At 40.9% G+C, this 24,079-nt stretch overlaps 2 protein-coding genes across 2 annotated transcripts in view; both read right to left on the bottom strand.

Moving 5' to 3' along the window:
* The window catches only part of KCNH6 (potassium voltage-gated channel subfamily H member 6), a 39,778-nt gene extending 35,824 nt beyond the window's left edge, over positions 1–3,954 (bottom strand). The window contains exons 1-2 of the mRNA XM_027873253.1: positions 3,879–3,954; positions 2,930–3,160 (exon numbers count right to left, since the gene is read on the bottom strand). Coding sequence (XP_027729054.1) covers positions 2,930–3,160; positions 3,879–3,954 — 307 coding nt within the window. The remainder of the gene's footprint in view (positions 1–2,929; positions 3,161–3,878) is intronic.
* A 232-nt stretch (positions 3,955–4,186) lies between these two features.
* Positions 4,187–24,079, bottom strand: part of ACE (angiotensin I converting enzyme) — a 169,996-nt gene continuing 150,103 nt past the window's right edge. The window contains 5 exon segments of the mRNA XM_027872973.1: positions 4,187–4,257; positions 12,833–13,026; positions 20,222–20,344; positions 21,152–21,250; positions 23,499–23,643. Coding sequence (XP_027728774.1) covers positions 4,187–4,257; positions 12,833–13,026; positions 20,222–20,344; positions 21,152–21,250; positions 23,499–23,643 — 632 coding nt within the window.

Raw genomic sequence — 24,079 nt, 5'->3', positions numbered from 1 at the left:
AAGGGTGGAATGCTATGACCTTACCTAAGCACTGGTGGGGGAAGGAGCCTTAAGGTTTCTAGGGGAAAGGGCTGGCTGAATCCATCCCTTTCCAATAGACCCCCCTTTGTACCCATTCTTTCTTCCAATTTCATACCTCCTCATGTCTCCCCAGTCCCCGTCAGGTTCCTCACTAGTCCTAGAAAGCACAACCTGAGGGCTTAGTGCAAGATGAGATAGGAAGGCTAGGTTTAAAAGAAAAGGTTAGAGACTAGAATTCCTGGGTCCAATTTTTGACTTAACTGTGTAACCTTTCATTTACTTGCCCTCTTCTGGGTCTTATTTTTTCCAGCTAAATAATGGTAAAGACAACAAGATTTTCTGGGAATTGTTAGGGGAACATTCATTTATCTGAAACCCTAGGGGGATGGGGCAGAAAAAAGAGGTTTGTCAATGGTCAATTAGTGTTCTAAACTGGATCATTTTTTCCCATCCCTAGGGCTCCTAGGGTGAAGCAATGAGGAGACATATGGAGGCAGGGTACTAGGGAAGAACACTTTGAACTCATCACTATGACTAGGGCAATAAATAAAAGGTAAAAGAAGATTGGCTGAGTATGAACATGGTGGAAAAGGACCACGTGATCAGAATAGACCATAAAGTCAACATTAGCTAGCACAGCCTCAAAATCTTCTCCCTGGATAATGCTTTAAACTTCATATCATGAACACTTAACTCAGAACTAGACATCAAGATGCTTCCAGGAGTAAAAAAAGAAGCAGATTGTTATAAGAACTGGGGGGCAGGAAGAGGTTTTGTAGGTACCCAGTTGTATGAATATTTGCCTCTTTCCACCCCTGGAAAGTCTCCAAAATACCTGGAATGGATTTGGTACACATCTACCTCGAGTCAGAATGATTAAGATGATGTTGGAAGTCTTTCTTCCCTCTCTAATCCAGTATTTCTTCAACTTCTTCCAGGTCAGGCTGAATAGTTTTAGCTGAAAGCTACCATAATCTGTGGGAACATTCTCATTTTATGGAAACATTTATTTCTCACTGCCTTGGAATCTTTCTCATTTCTCTGAGACTCCTTTCATTCCCCCAAGACCCTTTTCACACCCTCTTCTCCCTTCCCCCTTCCAATATCTGCCAGCTGTTCATTAAGGTAGCAAAAGTAGCAATTCAGCCTGAGTCCGATATTTGGAAAAAAGGGCTCTTTATACATGGAGCATAAGTTTATTTCATGTCCATAACTTATATTACATATATGGACCATGGGCTTTTATACCTGTTATCCAATACAAAAAAAGCCTGAAATTTTCCATTGGCAGAAATAGGAAGTTCAGAATCCCTTTCATTAACCTGCTTCTCAGCCCCAAGATATTTCTCCTGTATGCTCTACAGAAGAGGGATTGTGGTGTAGTAGAAATAATACAAGATCAGGAATCAAGAACCCTCAGTTCTAGTCCTGATTCCTATGTTTTCTTGAATAAGTCATTTCCTCTCTCTAGGCCTCAGTTTCCTCCCCTGCAAAATGGGGGAGGTAGGCTGGGACTATATGATCTTTAAAGTTTCTTCAAGCTCTGATAGTCTATTATTTTAAGCTCTGACTCACTGTCAACTCCAATAGGGTAACGGGGTCCAGGTAAAAGACTAGTGGGGTGTGTCATGAAGAGTCTGACTCCCATGTCCTACTCTGCCCTTCTGTCCAAGCTTCCTCTGTCCCTTCTTGAAGTGCTGATTCCTTTTGTTTTTTATAGTAATCCACTTTAGGGTGCTCTCTGGATCTTGGGACAAGCAAAAACTAGTCCTCATCACCCTGTTGTGGAAGAGAAGGAAGGGTAAACTTCTTGCTGAAGATCCCCTTGCTTAAGAGCTGAAGCTCATCCTTATTTTATACACCACCTTCCCAGCAATCCTAGGAGGCTGGAGGTATGATGGAACTTCCAGTCCAGGATCCTAGATTTAGAGCTGGAACGGACCTTACAGATCATCTAGTCCAATTCCCTTACGTTACAGATGAAGAACCAAATTTGAGAGAGTTTTAAGTAACTTGCCCAAGGTCATACAGGTGGTAACAGAGGTGCTCTCACTAAATCCAGCACACTTCCCATTGCATCAAACCCAGCTCCTCCTCCCCTCTGCCTGTCTGCACTTCCTCAGACTCTAGGATTGGTGGAGGCCCGAAGGAGAAGATGAATGACCTGAGTGCCCTAATCCCTGCCCATGCAGAGGGAGATCAGGGAAAGTTAATTTCTATCCCAGCTGTCAGACAGCTGGGGCTGATAGTGACCAAGGACAGCAGGCACTTCCTAGGCTTGTCAGTCAGTAGGTTAAGGTTTGAAGGAAGGAAAGGCTAACACCAGAAAGATCCCCAGGATACAGACCTTGACTACTAGGCAGTCAAGCCCTGATCAGACCAAGCTGTGTGAGGTCTGGCCCCATTTCTGGCCACAAAGTCTTTCAGCACTACAGGGATAGGGAAATATATCCATAGATGGCTTGCAGGGTTTTTTTTAAAGAGATTGCAGGGACATTAGAGATCATCTAGCTCAACCACCTGATTTAAAAGAGGAAGAAACTGAGGTCCACAGAAAGGAAGTAATTTGCCCACTGCCAATTGACTAGAAAGTAGCATAGCTGGGACCAGAACCCAGCTTTTCCAATTCTACATCCAGAGCTCTTTCCACTGTATTTCTAAATCCCAGACCAAGGAGTAATGGTAGAATTCATCATCTGGCTGACCCTAGATCCCTGCTCCAAGTCCCCCAACTCAAACATTGACTATCTGGCCCCATCACCTAAAACTCAGAGAAATCTAGAATTGGAGAGAGCCTTAGAGATGATCTAGTTCAATGCTCTCATTTTTACAGAGCAGGAATTGAGGCTCAGCATGACCCTACCCTTTCCTCCTCTCCCCTATACTCCAACAGAAGTCCTGACCTTACCATCTTTTCTGTAATAGAGGATCTCCAGCTTGCATTCCTCAGCACCCAGCAGAGCCTGTGCCAGTTGGGACACATCACTTGGTAGGGTGTCAGGGCCAGTGAGGAAGTCACAGGTACAAGGTCGCTGCATCACTTCCACTCGGGAGTAGCCGAAGAGCTGGCAAAACCCATCATTGCAATAAATGATGGCGCAGTTCTCTATCTGGGCATTGGCGATCAGGAACTTTCGGCCTAAGAAGTAGGAGGAGGTCAGTGGTTGGGACCGAGGTTGGGGTTAATAAATGGGACAGGGAGAGGGGCAAGGGAGCGGAGGATCAAAAATGGGGGGCTTGTGGGTATCAGCCAGATTGGAATCAATAAGTAGTGACAAGAAATAAGTGTCAGGGACTGATGGGAAGACGGTGGGGAGCAGGGATGAAGGGTTTGTTAGGAGAGAGAAATGTGGGAGTTATAGGATCCCTCAGAGGGGCTATAACAGGTCCTGAGAAAAGAGGAAAGTGGACAGGGACAGGACAAAGACACTGTTCTTATGCATGATGCCTACTGAATAATAAATATTTGTTGAATTGAACTGTAACAGATTACATTTTGTTCTATTGAAAAAGAAACAATTGAGCAGAGAAAGGAGAGTCCTGTTTATCTGCTCTCCACACCTGGGGAAAGAGCTTAGGGGTGATAGTGCGTAGAGAAACAGGATAGATTGCTGGTAGGTTGATGCGGGGGTTTCAAGAGCTTGAAACAGGAAGCATCCCACCTGCCCCCACACCCACTCAATTGGAAGAGTTGTAGAGAGCACCCCAGAACACAGAGCAATCCTCTCCTGCTCTCCCCTTTCACTGTTCTTCACCTTTTGGAACTTTCCCAAACCTCTCATTCTTCTTGATTTCTCCTGACCCCCTTCCAGAAGACCCATCTACCCTCACAGGTTTACATGCTCTCACACACTTACTCTGGCCCTCGAACTTTCGAATGATTGTGTCCAAGTAAGTGTTCTGGGGCGCCACATGCCCCCTGCGAATCGGCATCCTTTGACTGCATGCGCCCAGGAGCCCGGAATCCCAATCCTCCAACCCCTGGCTCTCAGTCGCTGTGCCAGCACCTCCGCCTGTCCAGCGGCTGCAGGTTCCGCGACTTAGGTGGATGCTGCCTCCGAGGGGAGGGGTCTCCCTACCCCCGTCAAGGTGCAGGGGAGCTGCGGGCTTTAACCTCCACCCGCAGCTCCCCTGAGGTCCTGCCGGGTTAGCCCCACTTTACTACTCACATCAGAGGCTGAAGACAGGATGCCAAGATCCCAGGAGCTGTCCCTATCACGGTGCTGAAAGGAGGAGCTTGGGCGAGAGAAGGGGCAGGATCGTGGGCGGGACTTTTTGGCGGTAGGATATCGGGAAAGGGCTTAGAATAGGTATGTTTCCTTCCCAGACCCGCCTCATTAGGCATAATGCTTATGGTCCTGGATCTGCCTTGACCAGTCTCTGATACTTCATCTCTCTGGAAGGATTTTTGAGCAGAATGGAGAAAGATAACTTGGGGAAGGACCAGTAGTTCACAGAACCTTTGAATGTCAAGAGTTGAAAGGGACCTTAGAGATAATCTAGTCTTCTTCCTTCATTTCAAAAGAAAGGAAATAGGCCTAGAAAAAGATTTGCCCAAGGTCAAACAGCAGTCAGTAGTGAAGCTGGAACTATAATAATAGTTCATCTAGTACTTTTCTTCACAGCAATCCTGTATTTGTAAGTTGGTTTCTGTATCTATAAAATGATGTTATTGGATTAAAAGGTCTCTAAAGTTTCTAATAGCTTGAAATTCTAGAGGTAGAGGGTAAATCCCTTCTTTCTTGGTCCAGCAGCAGTTCACTGTCTAAGGTATAATCCCTTTCTCCAAACCTACACTTTGCTGAATACCTTGGGGTCATTTGGGTGAAAGAGTATGATAGAGTTACTTAACAAGCAAACAGAGTATTGTCCTGGGTTCTTTTGGGGGTCAAAGAGAGAGGCAAAAGATTCAGACTATACATTGTCCTGGAAGGGACTTCCATCCAACCCCCTCATTTTATAGACATGGAAATTAAATCTCAGAGAGATTGAGTAACTACTCAAACAAGTAGTAAATAGCAGAGCCAAAAATTAAATCCAGATTCACTGATTCCAAGTTCAGCATGCTCACCATTTCTCCCAAAAGAGCTTACATTCTAATTACATCAAAACAAGAACAATAACAAATTAACCTATCAAAAAGGCAAAATAATTTAAAAAAAAATCAACAGACTGAAAACAACTTGTTGAAGTATAAAGAAGTGGTCGGAAGAGAGTAAGGTTAATCTGAAAAAGATTTTTGGAAGCAGTCAGTTTTGAGCAAGGTGTTAGAGGAGAGATAAAAGGTTTGGGGTAGACAGGTAAAAGGGGAATTTCTTGTGATGAGAAATGCCCTAAGCAAAGGCATAGATATGAATGATGATGTTGTGTGCAGGGAACAGCAAGAAGATTATTTTTTTAAAAAATGAAAGTGCTGGTCTGGAGAGCTGGAGGTGATAATGAAGAGATAAAGGACCATTCAATGGAGGATCCTGAATGTCAGTGACAGCTGTGCAATGTATATGCCTCACCAGATATCATCTCAGTCATCCTGATCTGTATCTTGCCACTAGCTCCAGATGACTCTAGAGGAGAAAGTGAGGCTGATGACTTTGCACAGCCCTCCCTTATTTAAATCCATTTCACTTGCAAGTCATGGTGTCTTCTTGATGTCATGGTCCTTTTTGAGAATGAAGGACAAACAACAACAACAATATGCCACTCCATGAAACACCTAGGGCACTGTCATAGGAACACTGCAGTATGACTGGTTCAAATTAGCTAGTGTGCTGCCTTCCTTAACCCCATAGGAAGGCCCCGTGTGTTCTGCTGATTAGTTATAGAATGTAATATGTAAATTGTTTACCAAGTAGTGCTCTCCTTGAGCTACCAGCCCAGTAGCCCCTTCAGTTCATTTTTTGGGGAATACATGGTAGTCTCCCAAGAGGCTCCCCATTGACCACTAGAGAGCACTGAGCCTGCAACCACTTATACTCATCTTGTTTCCTCCCTCTCTTTCTCTCCCCCCACCTCCTTGCATTTCCACAGCATTAAATGGAATGCTAGTTAACTGAGTCATATAAACTAGGGGATTATATGAAATATTTGCTTTCAATGATTAAAATACGAAATTGATGGTTGTAGCCCCACCTTACACCTGGAATCTTTTGTCAAATTACCCTCTACATTTACTTGTACTGTGCTCACATGGTTTATTGAACATAACACAAATAAACGGGAAAATGTTAAGTACTTCTACATGAAGCCCTACAACCATCTCTTGAAACTTATTCCACGTAGCCTCCTGGATCTTTGGGATTCTGGGGGATAAGACCCAAACCCACAGGTCATGGAAATGATTAAGGAAGGGATCGCATGTCTGGGACCCTTTTTGGGGTACCAAAAAGAAGCAAGGGAAGCATAGTGAGAAAGATCTGTCCTCTCCTCCATCTCAACAGTGGATGAGATTTTCAATATCTCCCAGTTCTTGCTTCTCACAATCCATCAATTAAAAAGCATTTATTAAGCACCTACTATGTACCAAGCACTGTGCTAAGTGCTAAGATTCTCCCAGACTTACATGCCTTTGCACAGATCTCTTCACTTCCCTGTTCCCTCTTTGTCTTATAGAAGATTAGGGCAATTTTACTTACTTTTGTCTAAGGATTCTGCTTCCCTCTGTGGGAATATCTCAGCTCACTACAGGGATGAAATAGTGCTGCAGAGGCACCCACTACATCAGATTGCATTTAGAGTTGATATTATCAGCGATATGGAAGTATTGATTCTTTTTTTATGTGCCATGATTTTGTTTGTTTAGGGGAAAGAAGGATAACAAATGCATTTTAATTGACCCTTCAAGCTCAGATACCAATATTTCTTTTTAAAAAAATTATTTATTTTAATTTTCAACATTCACTTCCATAAGCTTTTTAAAATTTTCTCCTCCTCCTTTCCCACCTACCTCCCCAAGACAGCATGCACTCTGATATAGGCTCTACATATACATTCCTAATAAACATATTTTCACATTAGTCATGTTGTAAAGAAGAATTAGAATCAGTAGGAGGAAGGACAAGAAAGAAGAAACAAAACAAAACAGAAGAAATAAAAAGAGCAAATAGTATGCTTAGATCGGCATTCAGATTCCATAGTTCTTTCTCTGAATGTGAATAGCATTTTCCATCATGAGACTTTTGGAGATATCTTAGATCCTTGCATTGCTGAGAAGAGCTAAGTCTGTCAAAGTTAATCATCCCACAATGTGGCTGTTACTGTGCACAATGTTCTCCTGGTTCTGTTAACTTCACTCAGCATCAATCCATGCAAGTCTTCTCAGGTTTTTCTGAAGTCTGCTTGCTCATCATTTCTTATAGCACAATAGTATTCCATTATTTTAATATACCAAAACTTGTTCCGCCATTCCCCAATTGACAGGCATACCCTCAATTTCCAATTCTTTGCCACCACAGAAAGAGCTGCTATAAATGTCTTTGTATATGTGGGTCCTTGTCCTGTTTTTAAGATCTCTTTGGGATACAGCTCTAGAAGTGGTATTGCTGGGTGGAAGTATTGATTCTTAAGATAGGAGATAAAGTGATGAAGATCGTGTTTGGGGAAAGCAATGGTGAGAGGGAAAGGAGCCAAAGATCCTCATATGTAAAATGGAGTGGGCAGAGAATGGGCTAAATTATTTCTAAGGTCCCAACTCTAATAGGAGGCTTTTGCAGGAGTACAGGTTTGAAGGAATGGAGCTCTGGACTAGAGAGGATAACTGGGAATGGAGAGTGAGGGGAAGGAGAGTAAGGAGTCTTTGGGAGGCCATAGACAAATGTAGAGCAGTGGTATCCAACTCATAGGAATGGGGTCACTAATCCATACATAAGGATCCTGGTGGGATGCATATTGACTACTCTAAAATGTAATATTATCTATGTTTTATTATATTTTATTTTGTTAAATATTTCTTAATTACATTTTAATCTGGTTTAGCCCTAGCTTGGGAGTGTGTTGGGTATCACGTAGCTTGCTGGCCATGTGTGATATAGAGGGCTACTTTACTCTGGTTCAATCTCTGGGCTTCAGTCCCTTTTCTTCTGCTGCCCCACCCTCATCCTCCTTGATCAGACAAATCATAGGAGCGTGGGATTTAGAGCTGGAAAGGACCTCAGATATCATATAGTCTATTGAGCTTACCTCTTTTTGCAAATGAGGAAACTGAATATTTGAAAGTAAAATGACTTGCCAGAGGTAAAGAGGTAATAAAAACAGAGCCAAGATTAAAACTCAGGTCCCCTGCCTCTGAATTTAGTTCTTTTTCCATTACACTAGTAACAAGATGGTAGAAAAAATGTCCACTAGTGGACATCACCCCAGTATCCCCTATTCCTGCAGTTCTCAAAGTGTGGTCCAAGAATTCCTGAGTTCCTGAGATCTTTCCAGGGGTTCTACGGGATCAAAACTATTTTTATAATAATACCAAGACATATTGATATAACCCACATGAACAAAAGCTCTTTGTGGGGTCCTCAAGAATTTTTTAATAATGTAAATGAATCCTGAGACTAAAAAGTTTGTGAACCTCTGCCACCTTTGGGGATGCATTCAATTCTTTAGAGAACTGTTATTACCTGGTGACTGACAACCCAGTCCCTCCTGTTCCTAAGGGAAGGTAATGTGGGAGCAGGGGAAGGAGAAGCCGTGGGAGACGAGAGTGTAGAGCCAAAGGTGAACAGATGCTGTCACTTACCTTTCTGTATCTTTGTTGTTAGAGAAGAGCAAAGTAGAGGGAGTCCCACCTCCCATTCCATTCTTACATCAGCAACTGGGGATGAGGGTCAGAAGTGAGTGTGTCTGACCTTCATTTATGTACCATAGATGATAGCTTCCTGTTATCCTGCCACTGTCCCTGTCTTCTTAAACAGGTAGTAACAGTGTCATAACTCCTCAGGAGCCTGGTGAAACCTAGAGTCATTCTATACTTACTACCTATGTGACCACTTAAGTGTCACTTAATTTCTCCTGACCTCAGTTTCCTCATTTGTAAAATGAAGACAATTATAGCACCTACTTTCAGAGTTGTTGTTCAGTGCTTTCAGTCATGTCCTGTTCATCCTGAACCAATTTGGGGTTTTCTTAGCAAAGATACTGGAGTGGTTTGTCATTTCCTTCTCCAGCTCACTTTACAGATGAGGAAACTGAGGCAAATAGGGTTCAGTGACTTGCCTAAGGTCACACAGCTAGGAAGTGTCTGAGGCCAGATTTGAATTTAGGAAGATGAGTCTTCCTAACTCTAGGCTCTGTGCTTTCTTGATTGCACCACCTAGCTGTCTTCTCAAGTTATGATCAAACGTGTGTGTGTGTGAGTGTGCGTGTGTGTGTATAGCACTTGCAAATCTTAAAAGTGCTGTATAAATACTAGTTATCATCATCATCATCATCCTCATTTTTCATCCAGATACTCAAGAAATTCAGAGCAGCTCATCCTCCAAACAAATGGGCAGGTATGAGGGCAGAATGAAGAACGGTTTCATTTTTCTGCTTTGCAAAGGGTGTCTGTGTTCGGAAGCATGGGGGATAGGCCAGGGATTAGGACCAGAGTGAAGAGCCTGGGGCAGAAAGAGGAAGCCGTCCTAAGGATTTCCAAATTCTTGAAGGTAAATTTCCTTTTTGATTTTCTCAGCATGCTATAGGAGGGCAGTTGGAAAAATACTGGTCTGTTGCCTAGGGATATCTCCAAAGAACTTACCTTTTAAACTTCCTAAATCCCTTTATCAACTTCACTTCCCCTTCTTCTCCAAACCTTGCCTCCCCCCCCTTCCCCAATCTCCCTCACCTCACAGAATTTTTGTAAGACACCAGGAAAGATATTTGCTCTCACTTCCCAGAACAACAGGGAATGTGAATGGGGGCCAGAGGATGGGGAGGTGGGTTGGGGAAGGTGTGCTGATCAGAACCATCTCTTGACAGAAATGGCCACAGATTAACTCTATTTAAATATTAAATAAGTCATTTATTATTTGGGCCCTGGCCTTAATTTCCTAGGTTCCCCCTGGTTTGATTTGACTCTTTAGTACTTGGAGTCTTGGAAGTTGAAGGGGTTATGAGCTCTACTTCTGAAACCACGTATATCTAGGTGAGACTTAACATGGAATTCTGCTATACTGCAGGGACTTTCAGGCCAGGAAAAAAGGAAGGGATATCTTTGGTGAGTGCACTGTGATATTTATAATGCACACAAATGTTATACCAATTAAATAATATATTTACTTTTTTTAATAGAGGGGCATCAGCTATGTCCTTTTTGATGTAGGATTACCGTCCTCCTCTCCCCTCCAGCCAGTTTCCTGGGGTTCAAAAAAATAAAAAGTATGACTGACTTGAAGACCCAACTCTAGGGATTTTGGGGGTAGATGGGGTTGGGAGGTGGACAAAGCAATCTGGTGATTAGAACAGAGGTACCTGAGGTCCCAAAGGAGACTGGGAGATAAAGCTTGGGGCCTTGGGTACATTTGTAAACGCATGCACATGCACACACACACAAACGAGTATCACAGTCATAAGCATGCACATAGCTATATAGAGTCTCACACACACTCAATCACACCTATCACACACAAAATGGCACACACAGTCATGGACCCTGTAGTAATACATGAGCACACATATTCATAGCCATCCGTAATCACCACCATACCCAGAGCTATACAGTCACAAATATAGATACAGGTATACAATCTGAAGTCAACTTCCACTGTTGGTCTTACATCTACCTTCTCCTTGCCCCCGCCCAATTTTATCCTTTCCCCTCTGACCTTCCCCCACCCAAATATAAATACAGTCTGCATCACTGGGGCAGCCCTTTGTTCCTGGTGTCTAAGATGAAGGCCTCTAATTTTTGCTTTGTAAATTATAGGGATTGGGCTTCCAGGCTTTCTTGCTGTTCAGGATGAAGACAACTAGAATCATCACAGACAGCAGCATAAGCAGGGTCAGGCCGAAGAGAAGGTACTGACTCTTGATAACATTCTGGGTCTTCATGTGGGTGCCCAGAAACATGTCTTCCTTGTTTGGATTAGGCATCTTGCTCTTAGCTAGAAACTTATAGAGTAGACCTGCTATGACCAAGATTAGGAACAGACATAGGATCAGCAGCACCCACTGCCCGGTAATGGCATTAGTGTGGTCCGTCTCCATGGACGGGAAGTTCACTTTTCTTTTCTCTAGAGAAAACAAAGCAAAGCCAGGGTAAGTACTAAGGAAAAATCAATCCCTTCTCCCTTCCACTCTAATTAGCTTCTGTGGGACATGGATTGGTTGTAGTATGGGGGAGTTTCTTGAGTACCTCCTAGGACAGTTGCTGAAGGAGGATGCTATGGTCAAGGCCCCCCGCCACTTTCATTATATTTATAGCTATTCAGCACCTACTCCCTACATATATGTATATATATACACACACACATACACACACACACACACATATATATAATGTGTGTGCACACAAATATAAATAGATATTCTGATTTTGGAACAGTACCAACGTATTCTATGTGTATATATAATATTTAAATAAACAGAATATAAAGTTTTATTTAATATATAAATATATACTAAATATAGTAGTGTATAGATAAAATATTTATGTATACGTCATATGTGTGTATGTATATAAGTATATATTCTAGTTTTGGACCGGTACCAACCCATTGTGTGTGTATATATATATGTAAATATTTAAATATATTAAATACAAGAGTATTTTAATATATAAAGCATATTTAAGTATATTTAACATAAAGTATGCATTAACTGTAGAAATATTTAGTAGATAAAATATTTATATGTATCATCTATGTGTATGCATGTATATATATATGTATTTATGCATATTATGTACATTTTGTATGTATGTTATTGTTCAGTCATTTCAGTCATGCCCAACTCTTTGTGACCCTGTTTGGGGTTTTCTTGGCAAAGACACTGGAATGGTTTGCCATTTCCTTCTCCAGCTCATTTTACAGATGCAGAAACTGAAGTAAACAGGGCTAAGTGACTTGCTGAGGGTCACACAGCTATTAAGTGTCCGAGGCCATATTTGAACTCGGGAAGACGAGTCTTCCTGACTCCAGACTCAGCACTCTGTTGACTGCATCACCTACCTGCCCCCGATGTGTGTGTAAATATATGTACATAAACACATATTTTGAAGTTGAAATTTGAGCCAGAATTGAGGCCCAAAATTAAGGGCAGGGTCTTGGCTGAGGCAAAGCTAAGCTGGACCAGGATTAGTTAGGTGGTGGAGTAGATAGTACACTGGACCTAGAGTCAGGAAGACTCATTTTACTAAGTTCAAAACAATCCTCAGACACTAGCAGTATGACCCTAGGCAACTCACTTAACCTCTGTTTGCTTAAGTTTCTTCATCTGTAAAAATGGAGATAATAGCACTTACTTCTCAGGGTTGTCATGAGGATCAAACATGATAATATTTGTAAAGTGCTTAGCACAGGACCTGTCAAATAATAGGTACTATATAAATATTAACTAGTATCAGTAGTAGTAGTAGTAGTAGTAGTAATAGTAGTTAGTAGTAGCAGCAGCAGTAGCAATAGTAGTAGAAGTAATAGTCATAGCAGCAGTAGAAGTACTTAGTAGTAGTAGCAGTAGCAGTAAGTAGTAGTCATAGTAGCAGTAGCAGTAGAAGTAGTAGTAATAGTAGTAGGAGCAGTAGGAGCAGCAGCAGTAGTAGTAACAGTAGGACTAGTAGTAGTGGAAGTAGTAGTAGCAGTAACAGCAGCAGCAGTTGTAGAAGTAGTAGTAACAGTAGCAGTACCATTATCATCAGAGATGAAGCAGTTAAACTCAGGCCAGCCCAGGATCTCTTCCTGACGCACATTCTCAGCAACAAGCCAGTCCAGCAGGGGCTTAAAGTACTTCATGAGTGGCTTTGCTGACATATTATACTGCCCAGTGATCATCTTCATTGCCTCTGGCCATGGCTTGCTGAATCCAAGTTTCATGATATCCCTGGTGTGGAACAGGCTTGTCATCCGTAATGCCAGAGCGAGCAGCATGCACCCCACCCCACTCCACCTCATGCTCTGGCCCAGATAGTTCTGGCCCCTAACTTGCCAATATCTCTTTTTTCCAGCTCCCTGACTCTGACTCTCCCACCTGGTCTCTCCCTGAAGTAAGGGGGCTGTCTAGCTCTTTGGACTGGAGGGTGAAAAGAAAAATGATGAAGAGGAAGCCTAGAAGGACTGTTATCCTCATGACCAATGTATTGCTGGGTACAGTTGAGTTGCAAAGTGTTCACAAAGTTGCAAAGTATTTACCTTAGTAAATATGTGAAACCTTTCTTGAGCCCTTCAATTGCTTTTACTCATCCCAAACTATGTTATCTTGAACTACTTCATATTCATTTGTATTTATTCTTCATCTATATATTGATTGAATACGTATTTATCTATGTACTCATTTTCTGCCCACCCCAAAATGTGATCACTTTAAGAGTAGATATTGTTGGGGCAGCGAGGTGGTGCAGTAAATAGAGCACCAGCCCTGCAGTTAGAGTTCAAAAGTCGGCCTCAGACCAAACATTTGACACTTACTAGCTGTGTGACCATGGGCAAGTCACTTAACCCTAATTGCCTAAGAAAAAAAAAAAAGAAAAATAGAAAAGAAAAAAAACCTATTTTAAAAAAAGAGTGGATATTGTTTCATTCTTTGTATTTTTATCCTCATCCCTTAATAAGCATGTGCTTAATAAATGTTTGTTGACTGATTAAATTCAATTCAAAAAACACTTTAAAAGTGGTTGCTATATGTAAGGCCCCTAGGCTCAGATTTCTTCATCCATAAGAGTCCACAATGACAGCAAAAGAAACTTTAACATTTTTTCCTGCACTCACCCCCACAACTCTCAATGTACAGTTATCCCTTCTACATTGAGACGTTCCCCATTGAGGTTTCGATCTATTGCAGGTTGGCGTAAGAAATTAGATGAGAATATCTTGGGAGTTTTGTGGAAGCTACAAACAACATGTGAAGGCCAGCAGATGACACAGAAAAAGTATTTTTGCTTAACATTGACCTACATATAGCCTATGACAAAATACTTAACCCAAATTTTACAATAAAGTACTGTAAACACCCCATAAAAGAAAAAAAAATCAGATTTCTTCTCTGTAGAGAAAGGAGGGCCAAAAGATTTTACTTGGATTTTCCAGATCATGGGGGAGCATGTGCTCCTACAATGTGGAAGAGATGACTGTACTTTCATGACAGCCCCAGGCAGGATGTGGATTTAACATTGGGAACCCTTTCCATTGTTGGAAATAGAATTGACATATATGAAATGTCCTTCTCAGCTTGACTTTTATTAATAGAAAAGAATTCATGAAGGATCAAAAGGTAGGTGGAAAGGTGGAAAGGTGGGAACCTCAGAGGAAGCTTCAGAAAACAATTATTTTCAAGATTCATTTGCAAGATGATATGGTGGGAAGAGTCCTAGAATGGAAGTCGGGAACTCTGGGCTTTTGTTCCAACTACTAACTGCTATGTGACTTTGTTCAAGTCACTCTTCCTTTGGGATCCTCTGCTTCCTCATTTATAAAATGAGGCAGTTGGTTTCCAAAATTTTTCAATGATAAAAAGATTCTATAATTCTATGCCACCCTCAACATTCTATAATCTGAAGGGAAAGGAGATAAATCAATAAAGGAGGAAATATTAGTAACTTTAGGTAAGAGAAATTTGCCAGAATTAGGTAGGTAAGATGGGAGATAATTTACTTGAAGAGAACCTTTAAGGAGGTGTTTTGGCCTACTGAAACAAATGTGTTATAATTAATAAGTACAGTAAGATTTCTTTAAATAAACTTAAATAGCTAATAATAATAACAATAAATAAATGAATAAATAATAAATCAACTTTAAATAAATCAACTATTGTTTATATCTTTCATCATTATCATTACCCATGCCATCATTACCATCATACCATATCATTATCACATCATCAATTGAATGATGGCAAATGTGTGGTCTCCTATAGAACATAACTTGTCAAAGTTTGCCTGTTCTTTACTACCATTACCGAGGATGCCTTTAATTATTATGGTGACTATCATAAAATTGCAAAATTCCTTTAATCACTTCTTCTAGAAACATATTTAATACTAAATATTTATTTAAATATTTGAAATATTTAATACTAATATTCTGCTATTGCTGTTATATGGTTGCCAGATAAGGGAATATATGTATTTGGAGTCAGAGGACTTGAGTTTAAATCTTCCTCTGACAGTTACTACTCTGTGACCGTAGGGTCTTTAGCCCCAGATTCCTCATCTGTAAAATGAGGAAATTGAACTTGATGGTCTTTGAGGTTTCTTCCAGATTTAGATCTATAATCCTATAATTATAAGTCTCTGAGAAATTAAAAATGGGTTATCACACAGAGGACAAGGAGAGGTACTTGGCGGACAGAGAAATCTGCAACATATTACAAATAGGGAACTTTGAAGACCTAGAGTAAGGTGGTCCTGAAAGAAACATACAATCCAAAAAGATGGGATAGTTATATGGTAAGCAGGAGGTCTAACAAGTGAACAGACTGAGTACGCCACCAGTATCTTCCAGACGTCAAGAGAAAGTGAGGAAGACCCCCAGGTTGTTGTGTGGACCCACTATGACAAATTTATGAAAGAACATGAAACAAATGATGAGAAGACATGGAGAGGTTGAAGGGAATTTCCAGGTCTATAGGATTACATATCGCTTCCTGAATTTTAAATATTTAAGGTAGTAAGGACCCAGTAGGAATAAGAAGGTAGGTAGTCCAAGTCTAAGTCTCCTTATTTTGTAGATAAAGAAAATGAGGCTCAGAGACAATATGTGACTCACTCATGTCCATCTGCCTTATAAGTATCAAAGTTAGAACTTGAGTCTAGGTCTTCTGGTTCCAATTCCAGTGATCCTTTTTTTTTCTTTTTCTTTTTAAAAAATATTTTATCGCGATTATTTTTGGTTACATTTGAGTTCCAAGCTGTTTCCCTCCCAACCTCCCAACCCCACACTAGAGAAGGCCAACATTTGACACAGATATATACATTAAACTATACAATACATAGTTTTGTAAATCATTTCTTTCTCTGGAGGTGGCTAGCATCTTCCTTCATAAACCCTTTGTAGTTGATTGAATATTCATGTAACTCAGAATAGTTTAGTCATTCACATTTACAATATTGCTGTTCGTGTGTATACAGTGTTCTCTTGGTTCTGCTCATTTTCACTCCTTTTTATTTCTTGTAAGTCTTCCTATGTTTTCCTAAAAGTCAACCTGCTCATCATTTCCTATTGCATGGTAGTATTCCATCATAATCATATACCACAACTTATTCAGCCATTCCCCAACTGATGGGCATCCCCTCAATTTCCAGTTCCAGCGATCCTTCTATTGTACCACAAGAAGCACAGGGGCCTAAGAAAACTGGCTGTTCAAAGACAAAGTTCCGTGGGACGACAAATAACCTACAAGAGAGACTAGATGGTCTCCATAGGCCAAGCCAACTAAACCCAGAAAGCAACAGTGAGCTAGGGACAAATGGGAAAGACAAAAAGATCAGAAATGAGGCTCAATCTTTAAAGGAAGAACTTGATTGTCTAGGGACAAGTGTAGAGATGCCTGCCAACACTAGAAGGAAGATGCATGGGACACTTTGGGACATAAAATACAAATATTATTTAAATATAATTTATTATTATTTAAATATATTTGATAACTTCAACCTTCCGATAGACAGGGAGAGCTCATTATTTCCATAGTACTTTAAGATTTGTCGGGACATCTAGGTGATGCAGTGGATAGTGCTCTAGCCTTGCAGTCAGGAGGACCTGAGTTCAAATCCAGCCTCAGACACTTGACACTAGCCGTGTGACCCTGGGCAAGTCACTTAGCCCGATTGCCTCACCAAAAAGCAAAAAAAAAAAAAAAAAAAAAAAAAGAGGAAAGAAAAAGATTTGTCAGATGCCTCATAGACATTATCTCATTTCTTCCTCACAACCAATGTGTGAGGTCGTGTTAGTATTATCCCTATTTTGCACCATACCCAGCTGCTGCTTTATCAGTAAGAGAAACATACTTGGTAACAGTGAAAAGGCAGAGCAAAAATACCGTTTTCTTTATTTCTGTAATCTCAGAAAAGCTCAGATGGGAACCGTTGGTTAGAACAAGCAAAAATAGGATGATAAGAATAGAAAAAGAGCAGAGGTTAATGAAATAAAGAATTCAGGCATGATGAGTCCTAGGGTTTGAGTTTATTGAGCCTGGAAATATCCATAGACTGTTGGAGCTGGAAGGAGCCTTTGATACAATCTGGTCTAAACTGTTCATTTTAGAGAGAGGAAATGGAGGTGCAGAGAAGTAAAATAAATTCAATTAAATCCAACAAACATGTATTTTCAAGACTCTTTTGGTACTTCAGATACAAACAAAAAAAGAAATAATCACCACTAGCATTTATATAGCGCTTCACAAATATTGTATCATTTGCTTATCAAAAACAACCCCAAGAGATATGTGCTATTATTATCTCCATTGGTGGAGTATCTGAGGCTGGATCTGAATTCAGGTCTTTCTGACTCCAGGTCAGGAGCTCTATCCACTGCACCACCTAGGGTTTCAGACACTTACTAGCTTTGTGACCTTGGGCAAGTCACTTAACCCTGTTTGCCTCAGTTTTCTCATTTGTAAAATGAACCAGAGAAGGAAATGGCAAACCACTCTAGTATCTCCGGCAAGAAAACGCCAAATGGGGTCATGAAGAGTCGGGGTTAAGTAGGGAGTGCATTTTAGGCACAGGGGATAGCCTATGAAAGGGCACAGAGACAGGAGATGGAGTGTTGCATTCAGGGAACAGCTTAGTTTGGCTGAGATACAGAGTTCATGAAGGAGAATAGTATGAAACATGATGGAACCAGATGGTAAAGGGGTTTAAGAAGTTTGTATTCAATCCTTGAAGCACTGGGGAGCCTTTGAAGGTTTTTGAATGACATCATTAGACTTGTGCCTTAGGGAAATTGTTTTGGAAGCTTCTTGGATAAAGAATTTAATAAGGGAAATAGAAATATGGAGATCAATTATAAGAGAAGAGGTTCAGGGAGAAGAGGATGTCTTCAGGTGAGGTTAGGTGGTACTATCAACAGAATATGGAAATTGATTGAACATGAGATGAAAGAGTCAAAGATGACTCTGGATGACACTTGGGTGATTGGAAAGATAGTGGACCTGCATAGGGTTATCTAGACAAACTCAACAATCTTCAGAGGAGGAAAGTGATGATGGTGGAAAGAACATCTGGAAATGTCAATGAAGAGCACCGAGCATGCCTACTTCTCCCCTTGACCTAGTGTATTTTAGGGAGGGCATAAGAGAAACAACAAACACTAGGGAGATTCAAGGTCTTATAGACAGAGTATAAATTCTTTGAACATGAGGAAGAAGGGAATAAACATTTATAAAGCACCTACTATGTGCCAGGCACCCTACACATTTTGTCTCGTTTGGTCCTCACAACAACTCTATGAGGTAGGTACTATTATGATTCTCATTTTACATTTGAAGAAACTGAGAGAGATAGAAATTAGAAGACTTGCCCAGGGTCACAGCTAGTAAGTGTCTGAGGCTATATTTGAATTTAGGTCTTCCTCACTCCAGGTCCAGTGCTCTCTACTCACTATACCACATAGCTTTATCAGCTACAGCACAGAAAGAGTATGAGAAGAAAATGCTATCCATCTACAGAGAAAGAACTGATGGCATATGAATGCAGATTGAAGTATACTTTAAAAAAACCTTATTATTCTTTTTTTGGTCTTGTTTTCTTTTGCAACATGACTAATACGGAATTGTTTTGCATGACTGCACATTTATAATCTATGTCAAATTGCTTGCCTTCCCCAGAAGGAGGGAAAGAATTTGGAACTCAACAATTTAAAAAACAAATGTTGAAAAATTTTTGTTTACATGTAATTGAGAAAAGAATAAAATAAAAATAAAATGGAAAAATAATTTTAAAAAAGTATAAAAAGTAGAGATCTAGGATGAAGGGGAATTTGTAATGATAAAGCAGAGCTCCAGACCAGCAAAAAGGAAGGGCAGAGGGGTGAGTTTCAGTAGGATAGACATGAGAGTACAGGGATCAGTAACAGAAAAGATATTTTTCACCCTGGGAGATGGCAACTTTGAATCAAAGAGATTAAAGGAGCAAGAGATTCAATTTGCTAGTCTTAATACCAGGGAAGTACTAGTAGTAGAAAGTACTAGCCTTCTTTCCTCCCTGTGAAAAAGGATAGTTTTAATAGGTTTACTTTAATGTTTACTCTCAAACACCAGACACTTGTCCAAGGTCAAGCAGTTAGTCAAGGATTCCCAGAGCAGAGCTCCTTTTCATTCATTCTTGATAACTCACAGGAAGCAAGCTAGACTTTGCCCTCCAATTTGCAGACAATACAATTAGTTACTACCACTACTACGCCTGTATGATAAGAATGAAATTCCAAGCCACCTTGATGGATTAGGGAAAAAAAAATTTTTTTTATCCAAAGCAAGAAAAAATTCAATAGTAATAAGATCAGTAAGTAGTTAGACCAGTAATTAAGAGTAACAAAAAAAAAAATCAACCGACATAACAGAATGGGAGAGCTTGGATTAGGGACAAAAAAAGCAGAGGTGAATCTGAAGATTATCATTGATTGGGAACTGACTATACTCAATTTCTTTTTTTTTCACCACTGAAATTTCCTTGTGAAGAAAAGTAGGCAGTATGATCTTAGGATATATTAAAAGGTGTTTTACATACAAATACCACTTAGGGAGATTGGAAACGACTCTGCTCCGGGATCTAGTAGACCTGGGTTTATGTCCTAACTATACCAACTAGCTGCCCAAGATGAGCTTGGGTTTACAGATGATGACTAAAAAGTGATAATGTGATTTCCCCCACCCTGTTGACTCAGTTTCCTGGGTTATAAGATGAGAAGTTGGACTAGATACTCTCGAGGGCCCTTTAGGTTCACGTTCCATGGTTCTGAAGTCACATAACTCTTAGGAGATTACAAGGTGAATAAATTCCTTCCACCTGCCCAAGGTTGAGACAACTCTTCCAGAGAATGTCTTGGAACTTTCTGGAGGATCAAAATAGGCAGGTGAGCACACTCACCCTAGGAGTTTTCCTGCCTCTTGGGAGCTGTAGATATTACATTTGTGCAGGGGACCTGAGTGGCCCGAGGCTCGACATAGGGCCTCATGGAATTGGAACTGGATCACATAGCTGATAAAGTACCTAAGCAGAGGAGACAGAAGGGGGTAGGAAAAAGGTAAGAAGAAGCTCTGGAAGCTGGGACCATCCTCAAGCCTACTCTGATATCTTAGAAGACTCCTGGGGGATTGAGTAGGGCTGTAAAGTCCATTATGGCCTCCATTTAACCCAGGCTCGTCAGAAGTGTCTCAGTAAGCTTCCTAGGTCCGCTGCTCCTAGTTTGGGCTGCACCTTTATGGGGCCATTTGGCTCCAGGACCAACTTGACTTGAGAAGTATGGGAAAATATGGAGCTAGTATATTCAAGAAGCTGCTCCTCTTTCCCCAAGGTGAGATGATGTTGGTCTTAATGAACAATCATCTTCCTGAAGCTTGATGACTAGTTTTGAATGTGATATCCTTGTGTGGTTCTGGTTGCTTTATAAAATGTCCTTTCCTGGTGCAGACATTGTCCCATCCTCTGATTCCTGGTCACATACTTCCCCTCTACCCCCCTGACCTTTTCCCAAGCAGCAAGGAAAGAATTGGCAAAATTCTGAAGTAGGAAAAGCCATTTTTAGTTCACTTCAGGATTTCTTGTTGAGCCCTTTCCCCTACTGGGGCCCATCTGATGTTCTGAGCTCTCTCTGCCCATCTGAGGTGAAATTGGATCTCAGAGCAGGATTTAGTTGCAAGGGGCAGAGGAGGTTCCATGAAGGGCCTCTCTCAGAAGGCATTTGTATCCAATTGAAGAAGTGGAAAGTAGCAATCCTGGTATCTTTGAACCACATGGGAGTTTGCCTAATCAGAATCTTTGATTTATGGGCCCTGTGTACAGTACCCAAAACTTTACCTGATATAAGGTATGTTGGCAGCAATGTGGAACTTGGAACCTGGGTCAAAGTCTTCCTCTGACCTTGGCACTGGTGGGCATAATCCCTGATATTTTAACCTGGCAAGGGACAATATGACAAATGATTATGTTGACAGCAGCAGCTTTTGACTTTGCAAAGTAATTTCGTATCTATTGTATGTAATTTTTTTCTTTTTTTTTTTTCAATATTGTGTTTCTGTTGGTATAGGGAATTCCTGGTTGGAAAAATTCCACTGTCAATGAAGATCAACTATGGCTCTGCAATCTATAAAGTTAGAGAATTAGAGGGTCACATAGGATGCTGAAAAGCTAATAATAAGAGCTAGCACTTATAAAATGCTTTAAGGTTTGCAAAACACTTTATATACTTTATCTCATTTGGTGATCACAGCAACAATCCTGTGAGGTAGGTGCTATCATAGTCATTTTAGAGAAGAAGAAACTATGACTAAGTTAAGGGACTCACATAGCTAGTGTGTGTAAGAAGTGGGATGTGAATGTTTTCCTGTGAGTCTCTATCTCTCTTCACTATGCCTCCCTGACTCTTTTATTATTTCATTTGATCCCCCAAACAGTAGGTATTATTCTCCCCCACCTAACAGATAGGAAGACTGAACTGTGAGGAACTCGCCCAGGGTTGGTGGCAGAACCAGAGCTAGAATCCTGATTGTCCCAACTTCCCAATTAAGGATCTTTCAGTTGGAGTAGCCTAGAGGTAGGTTCATAGGATCTTATATTTAGAGTGGAAAAATCACATGATTCTTTTGACTCCCTGACATCCCCAAGACCCTTTGAGGGAATCTGTGAGGTCAAAACTATTTTTATAACAATATCAAGATTTTTAAATTTCTAATATAGTTTCAAACATTAATAGCTATAACCCACATAAGCAAAAATTCTTGTGGAGGGGAACCTCAATAACTTTTTAAAGTGTAAAAGGGTCCTGAGACCAAAACATTTCAGAACTGTCTGCGTAAATATGCTGGATTTGGAATCAGAAAGACCATCCAAAGCTCACCTCTACCACTTAGTAGCTGGGTAACAAGTTATTTAATCTCTGTTCCTCAGGAAACTCCCTCACACTTAGCCATTAAGTCTTAGAAAGTTTGCAGCCTGTGGATAGGTCTCCCATACCAGGAGTGCCCTGAGCTGAAGAAATCATAGTTGCTTCTTTTGTTTGTATTTTTTACCATATGTCACGTTTACAAAATGCTTCCCCCTCCTAACAAACCTAAGTGGTTAGTAGCACAAGTATTAGCCTTATTTTACAGATGAGGAAACTGAGGTTCAGAGGGATTTAAGTGTATCTCTCCAACCTTATCTGCCACTAATACGCTGCCCCTTCCTTCCCAAACCTTCTGCTCAGGCCAAAGTGATTTATTCAATAATGCATCTTGAACTTTCCTACCTCTATACCCTTGCTTAGATAATTTCCCATTTGGAATGCCCTCAATGCAGCTAGCATCAGAGCCAGCTCTCTTGATTCCTACCAAATGCAGTATTTTTCCCATTCCATTCATGTCAATTATGTGGTTTGAAGACTTAAGAAAGGTGGGGCCATATTCTCTTTGGCTTACTATTTGTCCACGGTGGGAACACGGCCCTAGAGCCTGCGACTTAGGCCAGGCCGTACCGGCAGAGTGACTTGGAATGACCTGGGAAGAAATTTCAGGTGCCCTTCAAATGAGTGCCGATGGCAAAGAAGTAGCAGAACAGATTTAATGGGCCATGAGTTTTCTGTTGCCACAAACCACCCTTTTTTATACCGTTGCATAGTCTAAGTGACAGCCTAAGGCAGAAAATGAGGCCTACTCTTGCAGAAGGGTCCCAGTGAAGACTGGCTTCTTAGAAAGAGGTTCACAAGGCAAGACTTGGACAGCAAATAGAGAAGAATAGTAGGAAATGGAAGGTGCCTCAGAAGCCATTGAATCTAACCCTTTCATTTATAGGTGAGGAAAATGAGATCCACTGAAGAGAAATGATTTGCCCAAAGTCACACTGGTGGTACAGTGAATAAGAATGCCAGGCATGGACTCAGGAAGACCTGAGTTCAAATCCTGACTTAAACACTTACCAGCTGCGTGACTCTGGGCAAGTCACTTAACTTCTCTGTACTTCAGTTTCTTCAACTATAAAAAAGGGATCATAATAGCGCTTACCTCCACACACTCATATTAGGATTACTCTGGACTGAGGTTCAGGGGGCACACCAACCGTTAGTATTAGGGCAATTGACCTTACCCCTGAGGAAACCTTGAGAGGTTTCTCTATCACCACCCCCACAGGAAAAGTCCCTGGGGTACAAAAAGTCAGAATAGTCCCAGACCTCAGGTTCCACCATTCCTGATTGTAAAATTCCTTGCTGATTCGGCCATCAAAGACCTTCCATCGAAACTGGTCCACCAGGTAGCTGAAGGGGATGAAGGCAATTTTTTCCAATGCTATGTTCATAAGGAAGTTGATATCGCTTTCTGTAGACAGAGAGCAGAGCTCAGCCGGTTTAGCACCTCTATAAGTCTTAGAACCTTTCCTCCTTCAGTCATAGGAAAACAAACTGTTAGCATCAAAAAGGACAACCCAATATCATCTTTGTCTTCTAATTTCTCCTTTCATCACTTTGACTTTTCAGGGAGGTGCTGAGAGTTCAAATGCCATTAGAAGGGACCCCCAAACCAAGTGTCTGAGCTGCCATACCCTATCTCACATCCCACCTTCTACAGGAAGCCTTCTCTAACGCTTCTTACTTCCAGCACTTTTCGTCTTTTAATTATTTCCTATATATTTTGTGTGTGGCTTGCTTTTGTGTGTGTGTGTGTATATATATATATATATATATTATATATATGTATGTATTTATGTATATATGTGTATATACACACATATATACACACCCACACATGTGTGTTT

The sequence above is a fragment of the Vombatus ursinus genome, unplaced genomic scaffold (assembly GCF_900497805.2).
Source record: "Vombatus ursinus unplaced genomic scaffold, bare-nosed wombat genome assembly UNPS02014801.1, whole genome shotgun sequence".
NCBI classification, from domain to species: Eukaryota; Metazoa; Chordata; class Mammalia; order Diprotodontia; family Vombatidae; genus Vombatus; species Vombatus ursinus.
The sequence above is the reverse complement of the archived record's forward strand: the minus strand, read 5'-3'. Positions and strand labels throughout refer to the sequence as shown.